Genomic DNA, 23,252 nt, shown 5'->3' with positions numbered 1-23,252 from the left:
ACAGAATCGCTGGTTTAGAACAACTCTTGGTGTAGGTATAATTTTTCCACTTATTGAAGAAAGCAAACATCTGTGCTAATGACATGGATAATTAAATCCTAGCTGAGAAGTTGATCCTGCGGCTGATACTTTGGTCTTATTTATAGATTTTACTTTTGTGCTTAGGTGTATGTCTGTGTGTGTAAATGCCACACATGCTCAGGAAATCAGGACCGAGTGTCAGATTCCCTGAGGCAGGAGTTACAAAGGGCTGAGAGCCGCCCACCGTGGTGCTGGGAACCAAGCTTAGGTCCCCTGGAAGAGCAGTAGGTGCTCAGCCGCTGAGCCTGCTCTCCAGCCCTGACACTTTGATTTTATAGTCATCAACGCTGAGATGCAGAAATACCCAGTCCAAGTACATTTAGGGCTCTTTCAGAAATTGTTAGCAATTCTGTTCTAATCCGAAACCCAAATTCATTTCACAATCTTTATGACACTCGAGTCAGCATATCAAACGGCACCCTTTGAATCAAACATTTTGACAAAATTCACACAATTGGACAGCCACATGCAGAGGAGTGACAGCGGAGACACACTGAGCGTCTGTGCTCACCACAGGCCATCACGTGTCCAAGCAGAAGCCTTTATGTGCGCTGTAAGCACTGCGGCTTATAAGGCACAGGAGCTTGAAGGTGAACCGCGATGTTTCAAGCGTGTTCGCTGGCACTCAGCATGGGCACACACTGTGCAAAGCGACTGCGTGAAGCATCCAACTTGCACAGTGCATCATGGGTAAACACCCCCAAAAGCATCCCTCTCAGACTGATCAAAAAAACCAGAAACAAAAAAACCAATCAGTACTATAATGAGTTAAGGACCTATAACTATCGCTGCTGACATGTTAATAGGGGAATGTTCAAACAAGTTCGTGGCAAAAAATTTGTAAGTTAAACAAAGCAAACAAATTTCTTGAAATATAGTGCATCAAATCTGAAGAAAAGAGCTGACAACTTAAAAGGCCTTCTGCCACTAAAATGACTGGATTTACTCTGTGCTTTCAGGCCACAGTGAGGTGAGCAGCGTTGTACCCTACAGGCTCCCTGGCATGATCTTTTACCTCACCAGAGCCCAAGCAGAGCCACGTGACTGTGGACCGAAACTTCTGGATCACTAGACCACTACACATCACATCCCAGAATGGAAGAGAATGTGCCTCACCTTAGTCCCAGCCACGGAACCAAATGAACTTTGAACCACAAGGGAAGGGAAAGGAAGAAATGGGAGGCAAGGGTCACAGAATGAAATCTTGTCAAAATACAAAAACTGCCCAAGGACAACAGAATCTTCCCACAGCTTCCAGGCACACTGTGGGGGAGGTGAAGATGTCCTAGGAAGAACAATAAATGCAGTAACAAGGAAAGACGAATGTTGTCAAGTTGCCATTAACCAAAATTCAACATTTTTCCTTATAAGACATTAAGGAAGTGTGAAAGGACAGCTAAGGCCACGCAGAGAAACCCTGGCTCAGAAAACACGGAGAAAGGAAAGGAAGGAGGGAGGGAGGGAGGGAGGAAAGAACGAAGGAAGGAAACAACAACAAAATGAAATAAAAACACAAGTCCACACAACAATCTGTTCACAGATGTCCAGGGTAGCTTTATTCAAAGTATCTCCACACTGGAAATAATCCAAATATCCATCAACAAATATACAGATCAGCCAACAGTACTACAGTATTCAGTATAATGCTGTAATAGGAACACTACTCATCAATGAAAAGGAATGAAATATTGATAAATACAACAGTACACATGGCAAAACATGTTAAGCTAAAAAAAAAAGCTCAACACATAAGTATGTCTCATCTGATTGAATTTAAATGAAATTCTAGAATGGGCAAAATTAATCCCCAGGGACAGAGTAGATCCGTGGTTACCCAAGGTTGGGGGGAACTGCAGAGAGAGACAACGCATGCCCTGGTGAAGGACATGTTCTGCTTGATGGGGGGCAGGGGAGGGTGACATTGGTATTTAAATGATAAGGCTGAACTGTACAATTAGGACAGGCGCATGTAACTTTAGGAAAGCAAGCAGCATACAGACAAGAACCACGGGCACAGTGCCCCTTCGGGGCTGGATGTGTGCTAAATTTCTACCGGTTTCTTTAGCAGCATGTTAGGGGGTCGACTTTTCATCAAATGAACGGCTGAGTCAAATTACAATATCAAAAGAAATAGACATAAGTAATGGAGATTAACAGAAGCCTATGAGATAAGCTGGCTCTGCGAGAGGGCTCAGAGGGCGCCAAGTCAAAAGACTAACTTCTGATACCTCCCACTGTTCAGTGGCGATGTCTGAGGGATGGGTACCCAAACCCAAGTCTGACCAGGGGACTGAATCAAAATGTTAAGACTCTTACCAAGTTTAAGAAAATCTCATTATAAAAAAGACAAATGGTTGCATGTTCAGAAGAATTTGTCAGGCTCAAAAGAAACCAGAATATAAAAAAAAAAAAAGTCTATTGCACTTAGAATTAATAAAAATCTTCAACTTTAGAGATTTAGGAAGAAAACATTTTTGCCAGGCTGGGAATGAAGCTGAGAGCTTCATACAAGCTAAGCACACACTCTATCATTAGGCTACATTCTGTCCCCTGAACAATTATCTTCACAAAGCAAATTATCTATTTAACTTTTTTTTCTGATACCAAATCCTGCCCTGATGGTCAAGCCCACTAACCCTGAGTCATGCACTTCTTGTCCTTGAGAAGTGTATTCTGTTTGGGGAGGGAGGGGGGTGGGGACTGGCTTCTATCTTGTTTCTAAATTTTACTGTAGACTGGCTTGTAACATGCTTTGAAAAAGGATGCTGTAACAACAAAAATACTAGCTATTTTACCTCATTAAAGATAATTCACAGTGAGCAACATCTGGTTTTCAATTTTACTTCTATATTCCTGTAACTCAGCTCGATGTTCTTCACACTCCAGCGGGAAGGAGAAGGTAGCCTCCTCCACCATACTCCCGATAAGGACCCAGCAGAAGACTAAGAGCTATCATCACTGAAGGCAGAAAGAAGCCACTGTTCTCTGTGCTTGACCCTACTTGGGGGCAGTGGCTCATCTTTTATGAGGGGCAAGGTTGTAAAGGGCACCCGCTGTGACCCACTCGTCCTAGCAGCAACTGCTGAGGTGAAGCTGAAGATGACTTCCCAGGTTTGCCTCTGAAATTGTATTTAGCTGATCTTGACTTCATATACTTCCACAATGCAGTTTGACCGTATCCACGCCACTCTTCCTAACCCCAACTTCTCCCAATCTCTCTCCCAATTTCATATTCACCTTTTCTTCTTCTTTATAAGCCAGAGTCCAATTAGAGCTGCCCCTAGCCTCAGAGGTACAGGGTCACCCACTGGCAAAAAAGCAACTTAAAGAGTGTACCACTGCAAACAGACTCTCCCTTCCCTAGCAGCCATCAGCTGTCAGCAGCTCCCCGGCTAGAGTAGGGGCCTTGGGAGCCCCTCCACCCCATCCACGCTGGCATGTTCACTGGTTGGATGGTGTCCAGACAGACAGTTACAGTGAGATCGTAAGCACAATGGTCTCACATGTCCAGAATCTCACAGCATTCTCCCCTGGACTCGGATTCTTCCTTGATGTTTCCGGAGCCTTGGGGAGAAGGGGTGATGGAGATGTTCCATTCTGGGAAGAGGGTTTGCCCTTTCTTGATGTAGTATCAAACAGTGTATCTTGAGGATCCTTCGCTAAGAGTTGGGCGTGGGATTCATTCAACATCCCAATCATTCCTTATCTTAGTGATGCTTATGTATTCGGAAGCAGGGGTCCTGGTTATATCTCCAGGAAAAAGGAAGTCTAGCTCCTTACCCAGAGACTCTTTATTTCCATTTCTCCTCCCTCAGAGCACTTGATAATGTCAAATAACTGAGTGAGCAAGGGTTTGCTGAGTGAGAGATCCTTGTAGTAACTCTCACATCCAGCAGTCTGACCCTGGGTATCTGGGGCGCACTCAGCTTTTACAACCCACATCACCTCTGTCTTCAGAGTGACACTAATTTAAACAAAGGATGCTTTGTGCTATAACATTGAAGTGGTTAATAGCAGTCATGATCAACTTTTATTGCTTTTGCATAAACAGCCAATAGAATAGGTTTACACCAATATAATTAGCTTCCGGCACCCACCTTTCATGGGGCTGTCAAAGGATTTTTTTGCAGAGGCAGTAGGAAGAGGGGGAAGAAATGGAGGATGAGGTTTCAAAACGTATCTTAGGTAGATTTAAGTATTTGGCAATTATTCCCTTCATTTCAAAAGTCAGCTTCGTAACTTGGAAATACATAAAAGCACAGTGCCTCCACCTTATTAAAAAGAGATGTGCCACCTGGGTGCCCCAAGTTGATACCGAGCATTATCTGGATCCGTGTCTGTAGGCTTAGTAAACAGTAGTTTTAAATGACACGCATCAAGATCGTCTGTTAAATAATCTCATATCTGGATTGAATCATGGAAGAGCTGACATTTAAACAATTACCATTATTTATTCATTATTCAAATCTGATAATGCCCCAGGGAGTAAGGCGCCTATGTATAAGAAGATAATATAATCTTACTAACCAGCCATTAAATCAATCATATACCTAGCCACTTGTGTAACAGACAGTTCGGGCTGATGTTCCTATGTGAACAACGTCCTGCAAGTCCTCCACCGCCACTGCAGAGGCAGCGCTCCTGGGACAGGAGCCATCTTCATGTTAGTATTTCTTGGCTAGTCTCAGTATTGTTAAGCACAGCGAATTTTTCCCTTAATGAATATGAGTGGATTAAGGCAAAAGGACACAGACTAGCTTCTTCCATAGTTTATCTTCTACCTTATTTAAAGTTGCTGTTGGGGCTGCACAGGCTGCGGATCTGCTGGCCTGCAAAGACACAAACTGTCCCTGGGCCAATGCCTGACACATTAGCCACGAGCTTACAATCTTGGTGCTCCCAGCATCTTCCCTCAGTTTATTGTCAGGACTGCTCCTCAGCACGGCACGCAATGCTGAGATCAAATAACACCACTTATTTGCTATGTATCTTGGCTGTGTGTAGATTATTTCCTTATTTAAAATACTTAATAACTAGGCAATAATCTACTTAGTCTTTGCAAATTCGGCATTGCACAGTTTTTTGCTTTTACAGCCGTTTTCTGCAAGGCTGTTGAATTCTCCTTCTGCCATCTTCCTCACATAACTATGTGGTCCTTTCCCTTCAAAGGAGGAAGGATGCTTAAAAGAGCCCCCAATTCTATCCCACAGTGTGAAATACTGTCCGTAGTTATAGTCAAAATACATGTGGTGGTCTGTGTGATGAGCTGACCCATTAATAAATGGCCTTAAGACCTGGGGGACACGAAAATCACCGTCGTGAATAGAAATTGTCCAGACATTAACCAAGACATATAACCCTAGGTAGACCACCTTGTGCAGTGGGAAGACAAAGGGGTATATATGGTAAGGCAGACTCTGGAGGAAGCCATCCACAGGGTGAAAAGCATGACTTGCGAATGGAGTGGGGATCTTCCAGACATGATGAGGTTTATGTATGTGCTGAGGAGGAAAAGGATACGGTTAGAGCCATATGCAAACATAGCTTCCACTCCTGGTACAGATACGGCCTAACTGGAATTCACTTCCTCTTTACTTCCAGGGTTAGAACTGTACGACAGGCCCTCTAGATCCACGAAGGAAACCATTAATAAAATGCATAGAGCCCCTATGATGATGACCAGGAGAGCTTCTTGGGTATTGAATACAAGCAAGAGGAAGCCCTACAGTCTAGAGTATAGGCTTTATAATACTGAAATGTGTGCTATCTTCCCCCTTCTCTGCCCTTTAAATGACTCTACCTTGTAGACCAGTCTATGATGCAGGCCCCTGTGGATCCAGTAGATCAGCATGTCTGTGAAAAACAGGAACGATACCACACTAGCAACGAGATGAATCCAGCCTAAAAGAGACCACACAGAACAAGAGTCCAAGTTTGTCTCCATGATTAGTGCTCCCTTCCCACATGGCCACATAAATGCAAAAGGAGGTCCTAAATTCAAACACAATCAACACATTGAAAGGTCATCTCCCTTCACTACCTGGAACCACTTCCATCCCAGCTTCCCCTCACCTAACAACTTGACATGTTCTACCTTGCATTTTTTAATTCTAATTACATTTTTAGCTGTGATACAAAACCATAAAAATTGCCCAGACAGTATTTCTTTTCTTTTTTATGACTTAACTTTATTATTTTGCTTATCTGTTTCTCAAGACAGAATTTCTCTGTATAGCCCTGGCTGACCTGTAATTCACTCTGTAGACCCCAGGCTGGCCTCAAACTCACAGAGATCCACCTGCCTCTCCCTTCCAAGTGCTGGGATTAAAGGTGTGCACCACCATCGCCCAGCATTAACTTGACTATTTTTAACCATGTGTATGTAGTATGTGCATGTACGTATGAAGGTTCTGGTTCTTGTGTGGCTGGAATTACTAGCAGTCGTGAGCCCCTCAATGTGGATGCTGGGAACTGAACTTGGGGCCTCTTAGCTGGAGTCATCTTTCTAGTACAAGTATTAACTAAGCTACGACGATGCCCCTGATAGAGGACAGCCCCACTGCTTTCCTTCACCTTAGCCTTTTAAAATCCTATCGCTGTGCGCTGCCTCCTGCCCTGGAGCTCAGTTTCCCACGAAATACTGTCACTCCAGAAACTCACCCCACAATGAGTCCTTTTCTAAGATTTCCAGCCTCATCCTCCTGGGATTTTGCTCCAACCAGGCCGATGCACTCAACCTCCTCCGGTGCCTGCAGTATCTTACCTCTCTGACTTGGGCTAACTCTGACCCAGCATGGCCAGAATGCCCTCTCCCTGATTTTGCCCACTCCCTCAGTCACTGTCAAAGCCTCTTCTAATTAACCACCTCCTACTCTGAGAGCTCAGCTCTGGTATCAGCAAGCGGGGCTTCAAGCCTCGGAGCATATGGGCAGGTTCTCATTTGGTCCCCCATACGCTGCTTCTAAAAGCAGCCTGACAACTCTCTGCAGAGCTGCTGGAGAAAAGCAGTGGGTGGACACGGGGCAGAGCCGCAAGCTGCAGCTGGCGCCTGTCAATCTCAATGCATGCTGCTCTGCCCTCCTGTGTTCTGGATGTCAGGAACACATCTTGAAGGAACTTCAGAACTACACAGAGACCACATCGCTGCAAGACTACCTTTAAAAGAAGGAAGTCTCAAGCTCTAAATGCAGGGGTCAGTTTCTAAACTCTGAACAGAGACATAATGGACTACTATAATTAATATACTCTATGATGATATTTACAGATATGAAACTGGCCACGGTTACTAAATCATCAGAACGCAAACTGCATACACGGCATTGTTTCTGCAATGAAATCAAAGAAGCAGGCAGGCCCAGATGAGAGGGAGGACATACGGACAAACAGCAGGACAGCTGACTGTGACTTTCAGTTAAGTCTCACGAACTACTGGAATTACTTTCCCAGCAGTTTGAAGTAGCAGTCTTAGGAAATACACGGAAGGGTCCCTGATCAGTTTTTCCATAGGCACGATGTCATCGAAAACTGACTTTAAAAATGACAGTGGAGTTAAAGTCCACATGTGTGGCGAGACGTAAGTGGAAGTGAGCAGAACAGTAGAAACAACAGGGCAGTTGGAGATAGAGGCATGTTTGGAGACTTAAAGAAAGAAACCGTAAGACAATCACGGAGGCACACTTGGTGATTTTAAAGCCAGCCTGGGCTACACAGCAAGACTCTGTCAAGAAAGAAGAGAAAGAAAAAGGGAGGGGAGAAGGAAGGAAGAAAGGAAAGGGGAGAAGGGAGGAAGCAGGCAGGCCGGCTGGGGAGATGGTTCACCAGTAAAGCACTTGTCTCACAGGCCTGAGGGCCTGAGTATGATTCTTAAGAACCATACAAAAAAAAAAAAAAAAAGAAAAAAAGAAATGCTAACTGTGGTGATGGGGATTTGGATTCCACACTGGTGAGGTAGGAACACTGGTGCTGGCTGGCCAGCCAGTCTGGACCAACTGGCAAACTCCAGGCCAATGAGAGAACCTGTCTAGACTTGACCAGGTGGCACATGCCTTTAACTCCAGCACCTGGGAAACAGAGGCGACAGATGGATCTCTGTGTGGTTTTGTTCCATTTAAGTAAGTTCCAGGCCATTCAGGGCTACCTACTGTGAAGGCCTGTCTCAAAAAAAAAAAAAAAGCAAAACAAAACAAAGCAAAAAACAAAAACAAACACTGCCCCCCCCCCAAAATCAACAACAGCAACAAGAACAAAAAAACAACAATAAAAACCCAGGAGGTAAAGAATATTGCTGAAGCTGGCATTTGAGGTAGCCCTCTGACCTGTTTCATGCATGAACACATATGCACATACACATGAAGAAAGAACAAAAGAACAAACAACACAACAATAACAGCTTGTACTTAAGCCCCCGCCCGCCCCCAGTATCTGCTCACCACTTGGGAAGTCTCCTATGTCATCATAGAGCTTGCTGTAACCTCTTAGCTCCAGGAGGAACAGTGAAATGGTGGGGATACTAATCCAGGGCAAAGACTTGACCGTGAACATGATCTCTCGATAGACTTGATTCTAAAGATGAAAGTTCCAATTATTTACAAGTCACAAAAACTGTCATAAAGTTGATTGGGGGTGGATTTTTAAATATTTTCTGTTCATAGTTGGACTCTGGCTCGTATCAGGCAAGAACTCTACCACCAAACTATATTCCTACCCCTCAATTTTCTCTCTTTTCCTCAGATTCTATTTCATATTTTATTTTTAAATGTGTGTGTCTGTGTGCATGTAGATATGTGCCTATGAATGCAATGTTTGCAGAGACCAGAAGGCCCCAGAAGCTGATGTTTTAGGCAGCTGTGAGTTGTCAACATGGGTGCTGGGTACCAAACTTGGGTCCTCTGCAGAAAAAAAACATACACTCTCAACTGTTGCGCCCACTCTCCAAGCCCACTAAATTCTCTTTTATACTAAGAAGCCAACTTCCTAACTTTTCCTGTGAAGACTTTAACACACAGGAAATCATAAGAGATGCATTCCTTTATACCAACCAAAGGCAGCAAGTACCTTCACTTCTGAATTCTTTTCTCGTCTTCACCACGTCTATATGCTGAGTAGTCTGTATGGAGTAAAGCCTATGGAGCAATCTTTAAGTGAACTTCCCTCACCAGCTCCTTTCAGTCCAGGGACTACCCGACCAGTGACAGTGGCGGTCACAGAAAATTGTTCCAAGCTGATTATGAACAAGTCTCAACCGCTGACCTTGAATCCCCAGCTTAGCCGCCGAAAAAACACACATAGCAAAACTACCTTTCATCTTGCAATGGCCAGAGGGTAAAATATTTACATAAGCACAATAACTGCATACATATATTTATTCACCAATATCAGCAAAGTAATTCTCATCTATGTACATGGGGAAGTAAGATTTGCAGCTGGCGGAAAACCAGATCCACTTATTATTTAGAATATAAAAAGGAAAGAGGTGATTAACCCTTATAAAAACATCCAACCCATTCAGGGGGCTGTTTTAAAAAACTTTATTTACATATAACCAGTTTAATTAGCTGAAAAAGTCACCATACATTGTATCATTAAGGTAACAGAAACTCGAAAATCTCTTACCTTTAAAAACTGTGGATGCTTCATTAATGAATGATCATAGACAAAATAATAGCTCAGGGTTGCACAGAAGAAGTAGAGGATATAAGCACCCAGGTTTGTGACAATCAGGAGACTAATGGTTTGCCGGACGATGTTGTCCTCGGGCCACGAGACTGGGTATACGTATGGAGTAAAGAAGTAGTGATCGGCGACGCTGAGAACCAGGTCCATGGCAGCCCCTGCACGACAAGTGTGTGGCACTTTACTCCTCACATCTCCACAATGTTTCAGAAAAGCTGTAGGCAGTTTCTGGACTAACAGCAATCTTACGTAGCACAGACGTGGCCACCAGCCTCCCCTGGTGCCAGAAGAGAATCTATATACATACATCATTCCTAGTCTGACCTCTTCCTATCATATAATGCTGAAATTAGACATTAATCACATGTGAAGATCAGGATGGAGCAACACAGTGCAAGATACCTTTGATAGGGTTTCTTCTCCCTTGCCTATTGCCCTAAGGTTTGGCTTGCACGCTAGCTATTACCCTAAGTAATGCCTTTAACAATTTTCCCATAAGCGTTCACAACATAGCCACTCATGCTAGCTTACTACCCTCAGGCACTCTCGTCTAATAACCTTCCAGTAGTTTCCCAATCATGTCTCCAGAAGCAAGAGAATCAATGTGTAGCATATCCTCGAGGGTAGCCTCCCCTGAGCTATTCCCGGTTTTTTTAGACTTAGGAAACCCTTCATTTGGGCCGGGGAGATGGCTTAGTCAGCCAAGTGTCTGCCTTGGAAACATGAGGACTGAGTCTGGAGTCCCTGAACCCAGGTGAAGAGCAGGGCATGGTGGCTTGTGTCTAAATAATCCCACTGATGGCAAGATGGGAGGGAGACACAGGAGGACCCTGGAACTCCCTGGTCGGCTAGCTCAGCCTACCTAGGAGAGTCTCAGGCCAATGAGAGCCCCTATCTCAAACACAGGGTAGAAGGCACCCATGGACAGCAACTGAAGCTATTGTGCTGTAAACATTCTTTCTAACATGAAGCCAAGGAGAAGAATGTGCTAAAGAGTCGTCTACGCAGAAGGAACGTTCCCAAGTATCTTTCATTAGACTTCCAGATATTTCCCACAGTCCCATTTTCTTCATTTCTAGGTTCTTCCCTCTTACTACTGCTGCTAACAGGCACCAGTCTATTAACGTGCATTAACAGTAGTGCATGTATGCTGCCTGGTTTCATGATCAATGCAGCCACTAGCAACACCTGTTTACTTTTTTATTGTCACGCCTATGTTATCAAACATGGCTAGTATTTCATTTTTCTCTCCTAGGCAATATTTTGGTTGTCACTTCTGGTTAAAATTCAATAGTTTGTCTTGCCAGTCCAAAAGTCACGAGTGGCGTTAGTTCCCACACGGTCTCTTTCAGCAGGAGGCGTCAGAAACATACCACACACGGGGAGTGCCCTCAATATGTCCTGGGAAGTACTGACAGCAGCTTCCTTCTTGCTGCCACCCAGCAGGCTGTCTTCAGCCACTTCTGACATTTTCCCAAGGAAGTAGTAAATCAAAAGTTAACAAAACAACAAAAAGCCAAACATTGCCGGAGGGCACAGGCAGGAGGAGTACCTGGAATGCTGCCCACGAAACAAGAGGTGCACGTCAGTCACTTGGAGTCAGGACCTGTCATCAGGTGAGTGTGAGCACTGAACCTACGACAGAAAGAAGACAGCTGATTGGTTCCCAGGGCTTGCAGGCTCTGAGATGGAGACTGTGTGTAACCGGGGCAGGCTGCTCAGCTGCTCTCCACAGGTATGGAACCATTTTGTGTATCCAACTCCATAGGAAAGAGAAGACATCTTGGTGCTTACTTAATCCATATCTACCTTGAGTGATACTGAGCACAGCTTCATCCATTTGTAATAAATTATACTTTGTCTATGAATGGTCTTGATTTTATCCTTTAATCACTTCCCCCTGGGATGGTTCAGTTTCTCTGAAAATCTCTTCTACCTCTCCTCCTCTTCCTCCAGCTCCATTACTCAGGCCATCCTCCCTCCACAGCCTTCCAAGTAGCCTAGCCCAGAAGTTTGCAGCACCACGCCCAGCTAGGATCTGATTTATTAAGAGGCTTAGCCCTTTGCTTATGGGATGAATCACAAATATTTTTTCTCACTTTGTCATGAAAACAATAAATTTATATTAAGGGTTAGGTGTTTGGATCTCCATCATATATGCTACTGATCATTCAATTTAACTTGTACCAAGTTTTATATACAGTAATAAACACCCACACATTCATATAATTTTGTATGTAATTTAAAGGACTAAACCCCTTAAAGTCAGAGGGTCTGTGGACTCTCAGTTATTTGGGCACTGCTGCTTGAAACTGAAGTTTACATAAAACTTATACTGCCTTGAAGAAGAAGCGTGTTCCCCCCTTTAGAACATGGTTATCAATTAAACGGGTCTGGGCTGTAATTCATTGATATTCCTTCAGCCTAGTATGTCCAAAGTCCTGGTTCTTCCCCCAGAATCAGTTAATATGTAAATAAACACACTATTGTACTTTGACAACTTAAAACTAGTATATTTTTCTTAACTAAAAGAAAAAGCACAGAAACAATAGTTAGCATTTATATATTCTTCGAAAAGCCTATAATTATTAATTCACCACCCCACTCCACCCCCACCCCAGCCCCAGGGTCTTAGCTATGTAGCCTGGAACTTCAATCTCCTGCTTCAGCCTCCTGAGCTCCCAGATTCCTCGTACCACATCTCCTCTGACATTTACACATTTGGAGGCGTAATGGAGAGGTCTTCTCATCTAAGTCTCACCAGTCCATAAGGTATATACTTGTATAAGCGTAATATACAGGACAGTGAAGGCAGGAATAATTTAAATAACTTTGTCTGTAAGGAGTAGTCGATGTGATGTAAAGCCCACTGCTTGCTTCTTCTACATCACTACCTCTCTAGAGTCACACAGATGGATAAGGAACTCTGAGTTCTCCACACTAACTATATTACATAATGCATGCCCCAAAAATCCAAGTTAAAGATCAGGGGTCACACAGCTGTTACCAGCAAACACTTTAACAAAACAACTGAGGGCGCCACAAACTCAGCTAACCCACAAAGTTTTGACAAACCCAACCACTTTCCAGACTGGTAACTTCCCCAATGGGGTCAGGTTTTCAATGGGACCACCTTCGAGTTTACTAGGCAATAAAGCAGAGAGGCCAGGTTACGCGACTTTTCCTAATGATGCTCAAGGAAGCATGCCGCCTTCTTGCAGTCTTCAAAAAAAAAGGCAGGGAGAGCTGGCCCACTACCCTCACTAAGTCGCAGTAACTGTCAAATCAGACGCAGGTCGCAAAGCAACGCACCAGCGTTTCCCATCTCTGCCTGGAAGTGGGATCCACAACAGGCAACCTCCAGCACGGGTGGCAACCCAGCTCTCCAGGGTTGGTGTCTTTCCCTGCCCCTCAATAGCCCACATCGCAGGCCCCTCGGCCCAAGGTGTCCACCCGGCCACCACCCCATGCCACCTGCGCCTCTAGCGGGGACGGTCACACCTGTGCGGAGGATGCTGTCCCAGCATCCGGCAATTGGGGATCCCTTGTGATCGTTCGCAGGTCCTTCCACTCGTGGGTATCCAGCTGCCCGCACACCGAACCTACCTGCCGGGCCAGAGCCGCTCAGCACGCCGCCGCTACACCGCAAGCGGGGGCTGGAGCTGGAGAGTGCGAGACACCGCCCGCCCAGCAGAGCCCCGCCCACATGCAGGCAGCCCGCCAATCAGCGGCCGGCGCCATAAGCTGATGTGACGGCGAATCGCGCGACCTGGAGCGGCGCGGCCTCCGTGGTCACGTGGCCTCAGCTCGCGAGCCCCGCCCCCCGGTCGACTCACGTCTGAGCTTAACCCGACGCTGTGGGCCGCACGTCTGCGTGAGCACGGTCACCTGCCCACTTTCTTCCCGCCGTGGAAACCACCCGGGATCAGTGCAAAATGGCATTCAGCCTGAAGGAAAATCAATGACTTTTCCTTTGAAGTTAATAGCGGAGGCATTTGCCAATGCTTGTGGCTTAAACATTAATAATTTTTTTTTCACCTACCCGGAACAGATCCTTTTCTGTAGCATTGAAAGTTTAGCATTTGCATGAAATATGTAAAGTGAAAAAAAATCTGTGTAGTTTAGTCAATTAAAGAAGCAGTTATCTATGGAGAAAAAAGAAAAAGGTTATGATCTGACTGAACCTGGCTTACATAGGTGTTCAAACACTGACAAGATGAAAATACAGATAGAAAAAATAAATTTAGAGATCAAATTAGCTAATTATGACTCAAGAATGTAGGCAATAATCCATTCTATAAAATAAAAGAGCTTATCAAAAGTGAGCGGTAGAGATTGGCTGTATCAGCTAAAGGAAATGAACCTTAGAAGAAGAAAAGGCCAAAAGGATGGATGCTTTCGAAGTGGCATTCATAGGATTTACCTGTTCTGATTGGCTGCTGTCCTTTCTTTTTCCCAATGTAAAGGGTGGGTACTTCAAAAGTCAGTTTAGTTAAGTGGCATTGACCTTAAGAGACTCCATTCTGGCTTGGTCTGGTCTTCTAGACCTCTGAGGCAAGAGACTAGTTCAAAATAATGATCCTCCATAAATTTCACTTAATACGTGTGTTTTCCAGGGTTCTGTAGAGGGACAGAACTGATAACATGAATATATACATAAAGAGTTGTGAAACCAGCTTATATTAAAATAATAAGTAGTCTCACACCTGGAATAGCCCAGTAGCTGTTCCACCCTGGAGGCTGGTTATTTCACCAGGCAGTGACTGTCTCACACTGAAAGAATGAACAGCCTGGTAGAAGGTCTGCTCACAGGTTTGGGTGCTTCAGCAGTCCCTGTCTACCACCAAAAACTGGGAAGGTCTCCAGAGAGTCTCTGGTTCTCTGTCAACAATGCAAGCTTGGAAATGCTGGTTTTGATGTCGGCGATGGAATCAGCAGCAGCAAGGTCAGTGGCAAGGGGAAGACGGGAGGCCAAGCAAGGTAAAGGGAAAACATGCTCCTTCTATCCTACCCCTCCCTTTTTAATTGGGGGGGCACTATCAGAAATGCTGCCCACATGTAAGGTATCTTCTTTCGTATCAGTGAAGACAGTCACATCAATGAGCCTCCCTATTCAGATCATTCTAATTTGTGGCAAGTAGTCACTAAAACCAGCCACCGCACTAAGATAAAGCAAATCTGTGCAGAATTAAGCAGGAGGATGGGTGAGTTCTAGAGGTGTGCCTCGGTATGAGAGTATAGGATTTGCTTTGTGACAGTGGACCTGGCACATCACCATTTTGCTGGGGCTTCAACTATAGTGGTTCCCAAAGTCCTGTATCCTATCCACAGCATCAACAGTATTGGGGCAGCTACTAGGAATGTAGATGTGGGGGTTATGTTTCAATGTTAGAGGTAACCTGATAACTTCCATTCCGATTCCTTATATAAACAAGCTGTTCCCCCACCCCCAGAGAAGTCTTTGCTCTATGTATAGAATAAAGTGCTCTCCAACACTAGAATACAAATAAAAGCCAATTCAGTTTCTAAACATATCTTGTCATTTTGTCTTCTGACATTCCTGTAATGGTTAACCATGATTTTCAGTCCATTGGATTAATAAACACATAAGAGGGGCTGGAGAAACTGCTCAGTGGTTAAGAGCACGACCTGCTCTTCTTCATTTCCCAGTCTCCACATTGCAGCTCACAAACATATGTAATTCCAGGTTCTGCTGCCCTTTTCTAGCCTCTGCAGGAACCAGGCACACCCACAGTGTGCAGACATATATACGGGCAAAACACCACACGCACGCACGTGCGCACGCGCACACACACACACACACACACACACACACACACTGATAACCACCTAAGAGATTAGTAAGCATAGTGTAGCATAAGAGCACTTCTATCAAATCCTGAGGCTCTGACTTATTAATAACATCATCCAGTGATGGATTAAAATGTAAGGACTATTGAGAGAGAGTAGAAGAGTGGAATGTAGGGACCAGTGGGAGGAAGGTCACTGGTGAGGGAAGCCTTGCCCTGGCTTCCTTCCTGTATCTCCTTTTCTGCTTCCTGACCACTTCCTCCTCACCATGATGGACTAACACCTCTGAAATAGTGAGTCAAAATAAGACATCCCTCCTCTGAGCTAATTATGTAAATTATTGTGGCTCAGCAAGTCCAAGTCTGACTAATGTAATCCCCTTTGGTTGACTGGATTTCATATTTAAATAAATAAACTCTACAGAACCAACTGGAAAATCTGACCTGGGTTCCTCTGTGGGAATAACCAGCTGCAGTCACATTGACTGCTTCTGTCACGTGGCCCTTGGCCTTCTGGTTTAAATGAAGCTCCACAACTCTTACCAACTTCCCAGTTGTGCCATTTCCTGGTAACAGCAGTCATTGGCTTGTGTGCCTTCTTGATGTGGGAATATCATATATCCGTTGCTTTCATTTGTTAATTAATAAAGAAACTGCTTAGCCTGATAGGTTAGAACATAGGTGGGTGGAGTAAACAGAACAGAATGCTGGGAGGAAGAGGAAGTTAGCTCAGACACCATGCCGCTTCTCTCCAGGGCAGACACGATGAAGCTCTGATCCAGGATGGACGTAGGCTAGAATCTTCCTGGTAGGTGCACCTCATGGTGATCCACACATTAATAGAAATGGGCCAAGCAGTGTTTATATGAATACTGATGGAGGAAGGTCATTGGTTAAAATAAAAGAAACTGCTTGGCTCTCATTGGTTAGGAGATAGGTGGGAGGAATAAACAGAACAAAACGCTGGGAGGAAGAGGAAGTGAGCTCAGACTCGACAGCTCTCCTCTCGGGAGCAGACGCCTTCAGAGAGACGCCATGCCCGGCTCCCGGGCAGACACACGCAATGAAGCTCTGACCTAGAATCTTCCCGGTAAGACCGGTGCTCACAGATTATTAGAGATGGGTTGATTGGGATATCAGAATTAGCCAGTAAGGGCTAGAGCTAAGGGCCAAGCAGTGATTAAAAGAATACAGTGTCCGTGTAATTATTTTGGGTAAAGCTAGCCGGGCAGGCGGCTGGGGTGTTGGGGGACGCAGCCCCGCCGCCGCCACCCTTATTACTACAGAATACAGTTTGTGTGTCATTATTTTTGGGGCACAAGCTAGCCAGACGGCCAGGAGCCGGGCAGCAGGAATGCAGCCCATAGTTCTTTCAACACCTCTGACCTAGCATCTTGGGATTAGGAAGAGAAAACACTTTACATAATGAAATTTAAAATAAGTGAGAAGAATAAATGGTGAAAGGGTGTGTGTGTGTGTGTGTGTGTGTGTGTGTGTGTGTGTGTGTGTGTTATGTACAAGTATGTGCCTGTGGCACTCAGGAGACAGTGTTGAGGAGTCAGTTCTCACTTTCCACCCTCTGTTAAGACAGGATTTCTCTAGTTTCTACTGCCTCAATACTGTATACTCCAGGCTAGTTGGCTCATAAGCTTATGAAAGAGGATCAACCCCCAACACCCACATAAAGAGCTAGACATGTTGGCTCATAATTGTAATCCTATCCTCAGGAAAATGAAAACAGGAAGATCCCTGGGGTTTTCTGTCTAGCTAGCCAAGCCTAACTAGTGAGTGGTGGGTTAGTAAGAGACCCTGTCTCTCAAAACAAGGTGGGTGGCTATTGAAGAATGACATCTGAAGGTGAGTATTGACCTCTATATGTATCTGCACACATGCACGCACAAACACGCATGCACACACATGCACACACACACACAAACACACAGGAAATTGTAGGAGGCTTAAACACCAGAAAGGAGAGCTGTTGGGTAACATATTTTAAGCTATCTAGCACAATTGGTCTAGAGAGAATAAGAAAATAAAGTTACAGTTTGAATATGGGTAGTGTCCCTATAATCCCACATATTAAGATCTTGATAATTGGGGGTCCCTAGGTCATTAAAGACATTCCCTTGCTTGGGACAGGATTCAAGAAGTAGAAAAAAGTATTGAATTATAAACCAAGGTCAAACAGGGCCAGAGAGAAGCTTTTAGTGACTTATTTTTACAAGATTAACTAAGGCTGTACAAATAGGAGTAACAGACCCAGAAGCTAGACGAGTACTATTGAATCTCTGGAGTTTGAAACATACCAACTTAGAATGCAAAAAGATACCTGGGCCTTTAGAGTTTAGATAAGCACCAATGGACGAACAGATCCTGCATACAATGAACATTGAGACATTTGACTATAATACTGAATCTTGGGTAGGAGAAGCAATTTCCAAAGGAATGAGGAGACATCAAAATGCCAAATGTTTCAGTTGTGATAGAATACAATACAGGGAAGGATCCAAGTAGTTCTCTTTGAGGTCATAAAAGGCTGATTCAGTTATCACACATTTATTAGAAGTTATGGCCATCATTGGTATACCTGCACAAATAAAGACAGATAATGGTCCAGCATATGTCTCTAGGAAAATGAAACCATTTTTTTGCTTATTATAATATAAAGCATATTACAGGTATACCAAACAATCCCACAGGTCAGGCAGTTATAGAACTATAAAGGATATGCTAAACAAATAGAAAGGGATGAAAAATACCCCCAGGAATAGATTACATAATGCTTTATTAAATTTGAATTTTCTTAACGCTAATGAGAAAGGAAAAACAGCAGCAGAGAGACATTGGATAATAGAAAAATCTTCTGAATTAAATCAGCTGGGGTATTTCAAGGATGTGTTGACCTCACAATGAAAACCAGGAGATGTGCTATGTTGGGGAAGGGGTTTTGCTCTTGTTTCCATAGGAGAAGAAAAGCTATGGATACTATCAAAATTAATAAAGATTCAGTTTGAAAAAGAGAAACCTCCTGAGAAAGAGAAATGACAGCTCATCCACAAAGGTGACAACCATACAGGTAGTAAAGAAAACTCATACGGGTTGGGGCAGGGTTCTATTTTTGTCTTTGCAGAAAAATACTCATCTTCAAAAAATCTAGAGACCTTGGACATCTAGATGCTTAAAGGAGAAAAGATAACTATCCATAAAGAATCACCAAGCTAAGAGAATTATGACTTATGAGGACAGGTCATCTGAGGGTAAGAATCTCTGAACATAAACTAGAATAATAGTCATGACTCACTTAAAAATCAAAGCTGGCTTGGGAGTTGGACAATGGCTTTGTCCTTCTCTAAATCCAAGTGTGTTGTTAAGAGAAAAATTCAGAGTTTTTGTCTCATGTCAGGGGCCATCTGGTATGGGACAGAAAGAAGAAAGAATTTAGAAAAAAATTACTTTTTTTCATACCTATTTTTGTCTCTATTGTACCTTTCATTGAATATATGTCTGTATAAATTATGTTTAAGTTTTCTACAATGAACAATGGGTTTTCCTGCAGTAATCTTTGGAGTTTCCAGGAAGAAGATGGGACCCCACAATGACTCCACCTGGTTGATATAATGTCATGAGGCTGATAGCACTACAATAAGACCTGTTTTGGGTACCAACTGCTCAAGATGGTTTCGACTTAGTTAGCTGAAATGGTGCACCTTTTTACAACGTTCTGGCCAAAATTCTAAATATGATTCTCAGAAAAACCTTACTGAATACTCAGAGACTATTTGCAATTATACCAGACAGAAATCTTGAAACTTAACCATTATTTTACTTTCACTCCATAGAAAAAAACATCACCCCCATGACAGCTGGAAGTAATTCTAGAAGACAACGTCCCCTCTCTCAACAAAGTTTGTCCTCAGGGTTAGGGACATCAATTAAGGGTTGATTATAATTGGTATAGGATTGGGGGTTGGGGTGGAAATTATGTAAGCTCAGGATCTCTTTTTTTAAAAAAAATGGGAAATTGGATGGGATAATAGATTAGTATGAGAAAACTAACACTAATCATAGTGAGTAATTGAGTGAATACTTATGAGCTATTATTTATAGGCAATTTACACTGGTATAAATTCTTGTATATTGTTACAAATTCAAATTGTATTGACTATGTTTCTATTTCTGTTTATAGTATTTGTACACCCAGGAAAAGTTGTTTTGTCATACTATATGCATACATGCTTCTACCTCTGCTAAAGACATTTTGCATATTGGTATAATTTTAGGATATATTTATCATATTGAAATATACATTTCTACCTCTGACCAAGATACTTATATACTGTTTACATTTTGAGGTCATTGTCCTCATTTGTTGCACAGTTGTTTAAAGATTGTTTAATATTCTAGTATGAAGTCCTAGTCTTTAAGTTATATAGGTATTAAGAATTATAGGTCAATAGTCATCCATGTTTGTTATAGTTAGACTAATCAGGTTCTTTAGATACATAGAAATTGATAGGTAATCTTCAACCACTTCAAAGAGCTGTAGAATATGGCATTTAAATAACTTAGGGTTTTGTTGATGTGAGACATGATTGCTTCTGGCAGCACCAATCTATTCCTGAGAGAATGTTGAGCACCAAAGACACTCCACTTGGAGCTTGTTTTCTTCTTGGCAAAACTGGCCTTTGGGCAAGGAACTGCCCATGCATCAACCACTGACAAAATGCATGATGTCTGGCCAGGACAAGCAGAATACAATAAAAAAGACTGTCAAATCTTGCCAAGACAGCTTTGAAAATTTTCCTGCTTCTGAAAATGATCTGTCAGTTACTCTAGCCCTTAGCCAAAGTTGGTTGCTTCAACATTGCAAATGAGACTTGGGTGATTGCCCAGGTAGCCAGTTGTCTCTGTCATTTGTTGCACATTTTGGAAGTTGCTTGATTGCACTTCCTGCTTACTCAAGTAATATTATTTCTCTTCTTAGATCTTTAATGGGTTTGAAGATTAGATAGTTGTAGTTACTTGGCCAAGTTATTTATAATACAAGACTTAGACTCCTTAGGCTAGGGTAATTATTGAAATATTTATCACATGTTTCTTGCTTGATGTTTCTGCTGGTTAGAATTCTAATTTTTATACTTGATATGGAGAGTGAGGGAAGGCAGGCAGAAAGTAAAATCCCTTCCATGTCCTTGTATGTGGGCTGCTACCAGATGGTGTGGCCAAGATTTAGAGTAGGTCTCCCTTCCTCAAATATTCCACTCAAAAAGTCCCTCATAGGTGTGCCCAGCTGTGTGGGTTTTAGTTGACTCGAGAGTCGTTCAGTTTGACAACCAAGATTAGCCATCACACCCTGGAAGGGGCTTTGGAACCCTGGTTCATATTCTCTCTCTCTCTCTCTCTCTCTCTCTCTCTCTCTCTCTCTCTCTCTCTCTCTGCTTTTTAGCTTGTCGTCTGGCACCATTACAGAGGCCCAAAGCTTCAGGACACACCTGCACACCTTCAGAACCACGAGCTACATAACCCCTTTCTCTTTATCAGCTAATTGACTAGCTGAGGAATACAGAAATTTGGTACCAAGGAAGAGGGCCATTGTCATCCACGTGAGGAGGTGGAGGAGCCTTTGGAATTGGTTTGTGGGAAGAGTATGGAGGTTTTGGATGAACAAGCTAGAGCAATCCTAAAATGCTATTGAGAGGGCTGGATAGATAGCTCCATGGTTAATAGCACACACTGCTCTTCTAACGGACCTGAGTTCATCTCCCAAGTACCTAGGTCAGGGAGCCCACAGCCATTTATAACTCCAGCACCAGGGATCTGATGCTTTTGGCCTCAGCACTCTCAAGTACATGTGCTCACACACGCAAACACACACACATACACACATATAATTGCACATACTCAGAGACAGATACACACATGCACACTCTTGTATATACACATAGATATACACACATACACATGATAAAAAATAAAATAAATCTTAACAAACACGGCTAAGAGGAGCTTGATGTGGGACAGTTGTGATGGCTTTGAAGAGGATGCTGATAGCAATGTGAATAGTGAAAGTCATGCTGGTAACATTTCAGATGAAAAAGATTGTGGAACTGGAGAAAAGGCCCTTTTACTGATACCATGGCAAAGACTTGAACAATGCTGTGGCATTTTATGAATGCTAATCTTAAAGACAATGAACTGGTTTACCTGACAAACTCTGATTTTTTTCTCTATTTTTTCATTTTTATTAGTTCTTTGATAATTTTGTACAATATATTTTGATCATAGTCACCTGTCCCAGACTCCTCCTATATCTGTTTTTCCTTCCCATCTACCCAACTCTCTCCTCTTTACCTGCCCTCAAATCTGTCAAGGTCGGTTTCTGCTGCCCATATTCTCTTGGATGTGTGACTTTGACTAGAGGGTAGTCTTCCCCTCAGGGGTGGCACCCTTAAAGAAACCTGACTCTCCCTCTCGGAGCAACTATCATTGCCAAAAGCTTATTGGCTGTGGGGGCTTCATGCCCACCCCCTTCCCACACTGGAGTTTGGTCTGGCTTGTGTTACTGCAGTTTTGCACATGGTGTCTTGGTGCTGTGAGCTCGTATATGCAGAAAGTACTACCTGCTTACACTCACCCACCTCTGGCCCTTATACTCTTCACACTTCCTCTTCTACAATGACCTTTGAGCCTTGGGAGGAGGAGATGTGATATAGATGTCTCATTTAAGACTGAACATTACTTGGTCTCTCATTCTCTGCATCTTGATCAGTTGTGGGTTTCCGTGTTGGTTGCTATCTTCTACAACAGGACGCTTCTCTGATGAGTGTTGATAGATTCACAAATCTGGGTCCATGCCACATATCTTGCAGAGATTTTAGGACATCACACCAAAGGAATTACTGGTTGCTTTCAGTCATATTCACAGTGAGGTTAAAAAGATTGGAGAGACCTGTAGTTTAGTCAAAAAGAGAAAAAGTATGTAAAGGTGTGGGCAAGAAGGTTGCAATTGGTAAGCCTTAGTAATTGTGTTGGCTAGACTTATGTCAACTTGAAACATCAGGTCAATAGGAAAAGTCTCAAGAGTTCCCCGGAAATCAGCAAGTGCTGAGTGTGGAAGCACAGATGTATTTCAAAGACTTTCTACTGTAACTCATTACAAAATTGAGCTCCAGGGAAGCCTGCGGGTCCCTAGGATTCCACTTCTGTGTTTAGCAATTGCCATGGATTAAGTGGAGCCGAGCAGCTTGTTCCAGCGGCAGACATTGGTGCGTCTACACGACACTGGCTTTACCACTGTGGCAGAGTGCAAGAGTTACCCAGCCATGACCATTTCAAAAACTCTGGACGGTCAGCCAGTGAGTTACAGAGCTGAAGTTCCTGCAAAAACTCTCTCAATGGGTGTTGCATAGTGGAGCCGTGGGAGTCAAGTGAATGTTTGCAAGGGTGACAGTGGGAAGAAGCATCAGGAACGTGCAATGCCTGCCAAAGGAAGCTGCATGCGACCGACAGAGGCAGCCCAAGCCAGCAGTCAAACTGATTTTAACCCCACCACACATAGCATGCAAACAATACGGAAACATAAGCACACACAAGGGCATACACATGAACACACATGAAAATAAGCTCAAAGATTTTATAGATTTCCTTTCTGTTTCTCATTTGTCCATTTTAAAGATTAGATCGCAT

The 23,252-nt window shown here is 43.4% G+C and overlaps 1 protein-coding gene across 2 annotated transcripts; it reads right to left on the bottom strand.

Moving 5' to 3' along the window:
• Positions 1 to 1,610: 1,610 nt before the first annotated feature.
• On the bottom strand, positions 1,611 to 13,524 carry Sc5d (sterol-C5-desaturase). Of its 2 annotated transcripts, none has more exons than XM_075966275.1 (6): positions 13,360 to 13,524; positions 11,306 to 11,388; positions 9,694 to 9,911; positions 8,511 to 8,643; positions 5,882 to 5,982; positions 1,611 to 5,582 (listed from the first exon to the last, which is right to left on the bottom strand). In XM_075966275.1, the coding sequence occupies exons 3-6, from the start codon at positions 9,901 to 9,903 to the stop codon at positions 5,127 to 5,129; spliced, it is 900 nt and encodes a 299-aa protein (XP_075822390.1). In that variant the 5' UTR covers positions 9,904 to 9,911; positions 11,306 to 11,388; positions 13,360 to 13,524; the 3' UTR covers positions 1,611 to 5,126. The 2 variants fall into 2 exon arrangements, with proteins under 2 accessions (XP_075822390.1, XP_075822389.1); XM_075966274.1 differs by having other exon boundaries at positions 13,255 to 13,450.
• Between the last annotated feature and the right edge of the window lie 9,728 nt (positions 13,525 to 23,252).

This window comes from Microtus pennsylvanicus, chromosome 3 (assembly GCF_037038515.1).
Source record: "Microtus pennsylvanicus isolate mMicPen1 chromosome 3, mMicPen1.hap1, whole genome shotgun sequence".
Taxonomy (NCBI): Eukaryota; Metazoa; Chordata; class Mammalia; order Rodentia; family Cricetidae; genus Microtus; species Microtus pennsylvanicus.
The sequence above is the reverse complement of the archived record's forward strand: the minus strand, read 5'-3'. Positions and strand labels throughout refer to the sequence as shown.

Bases quoted from the DNA above. Each gene is read 5' to 3' on its own strand.
- Sc5d (XM_075966275.1), bottom strand. From the start codon at position 9,903: ATGGACCTGGTTCTCAGCGTCGCCGATCACTACTTCTTTACTCCATAC. The intron at 5,983-8,510 runs GTGAGCAGATAC...GGTCTCTTTTAG, and splicing joins CATAGGAGACTTCCCAAGTG to GCTGGATTCATCTCGTTGCT. The intron at 5,583-5,881 runs GTAGAGTCATTT...TTTCCTCCTCAG, and splicing joins ATCATAGACTGGTCTACAAG to CACATACATAAACCTCATCA.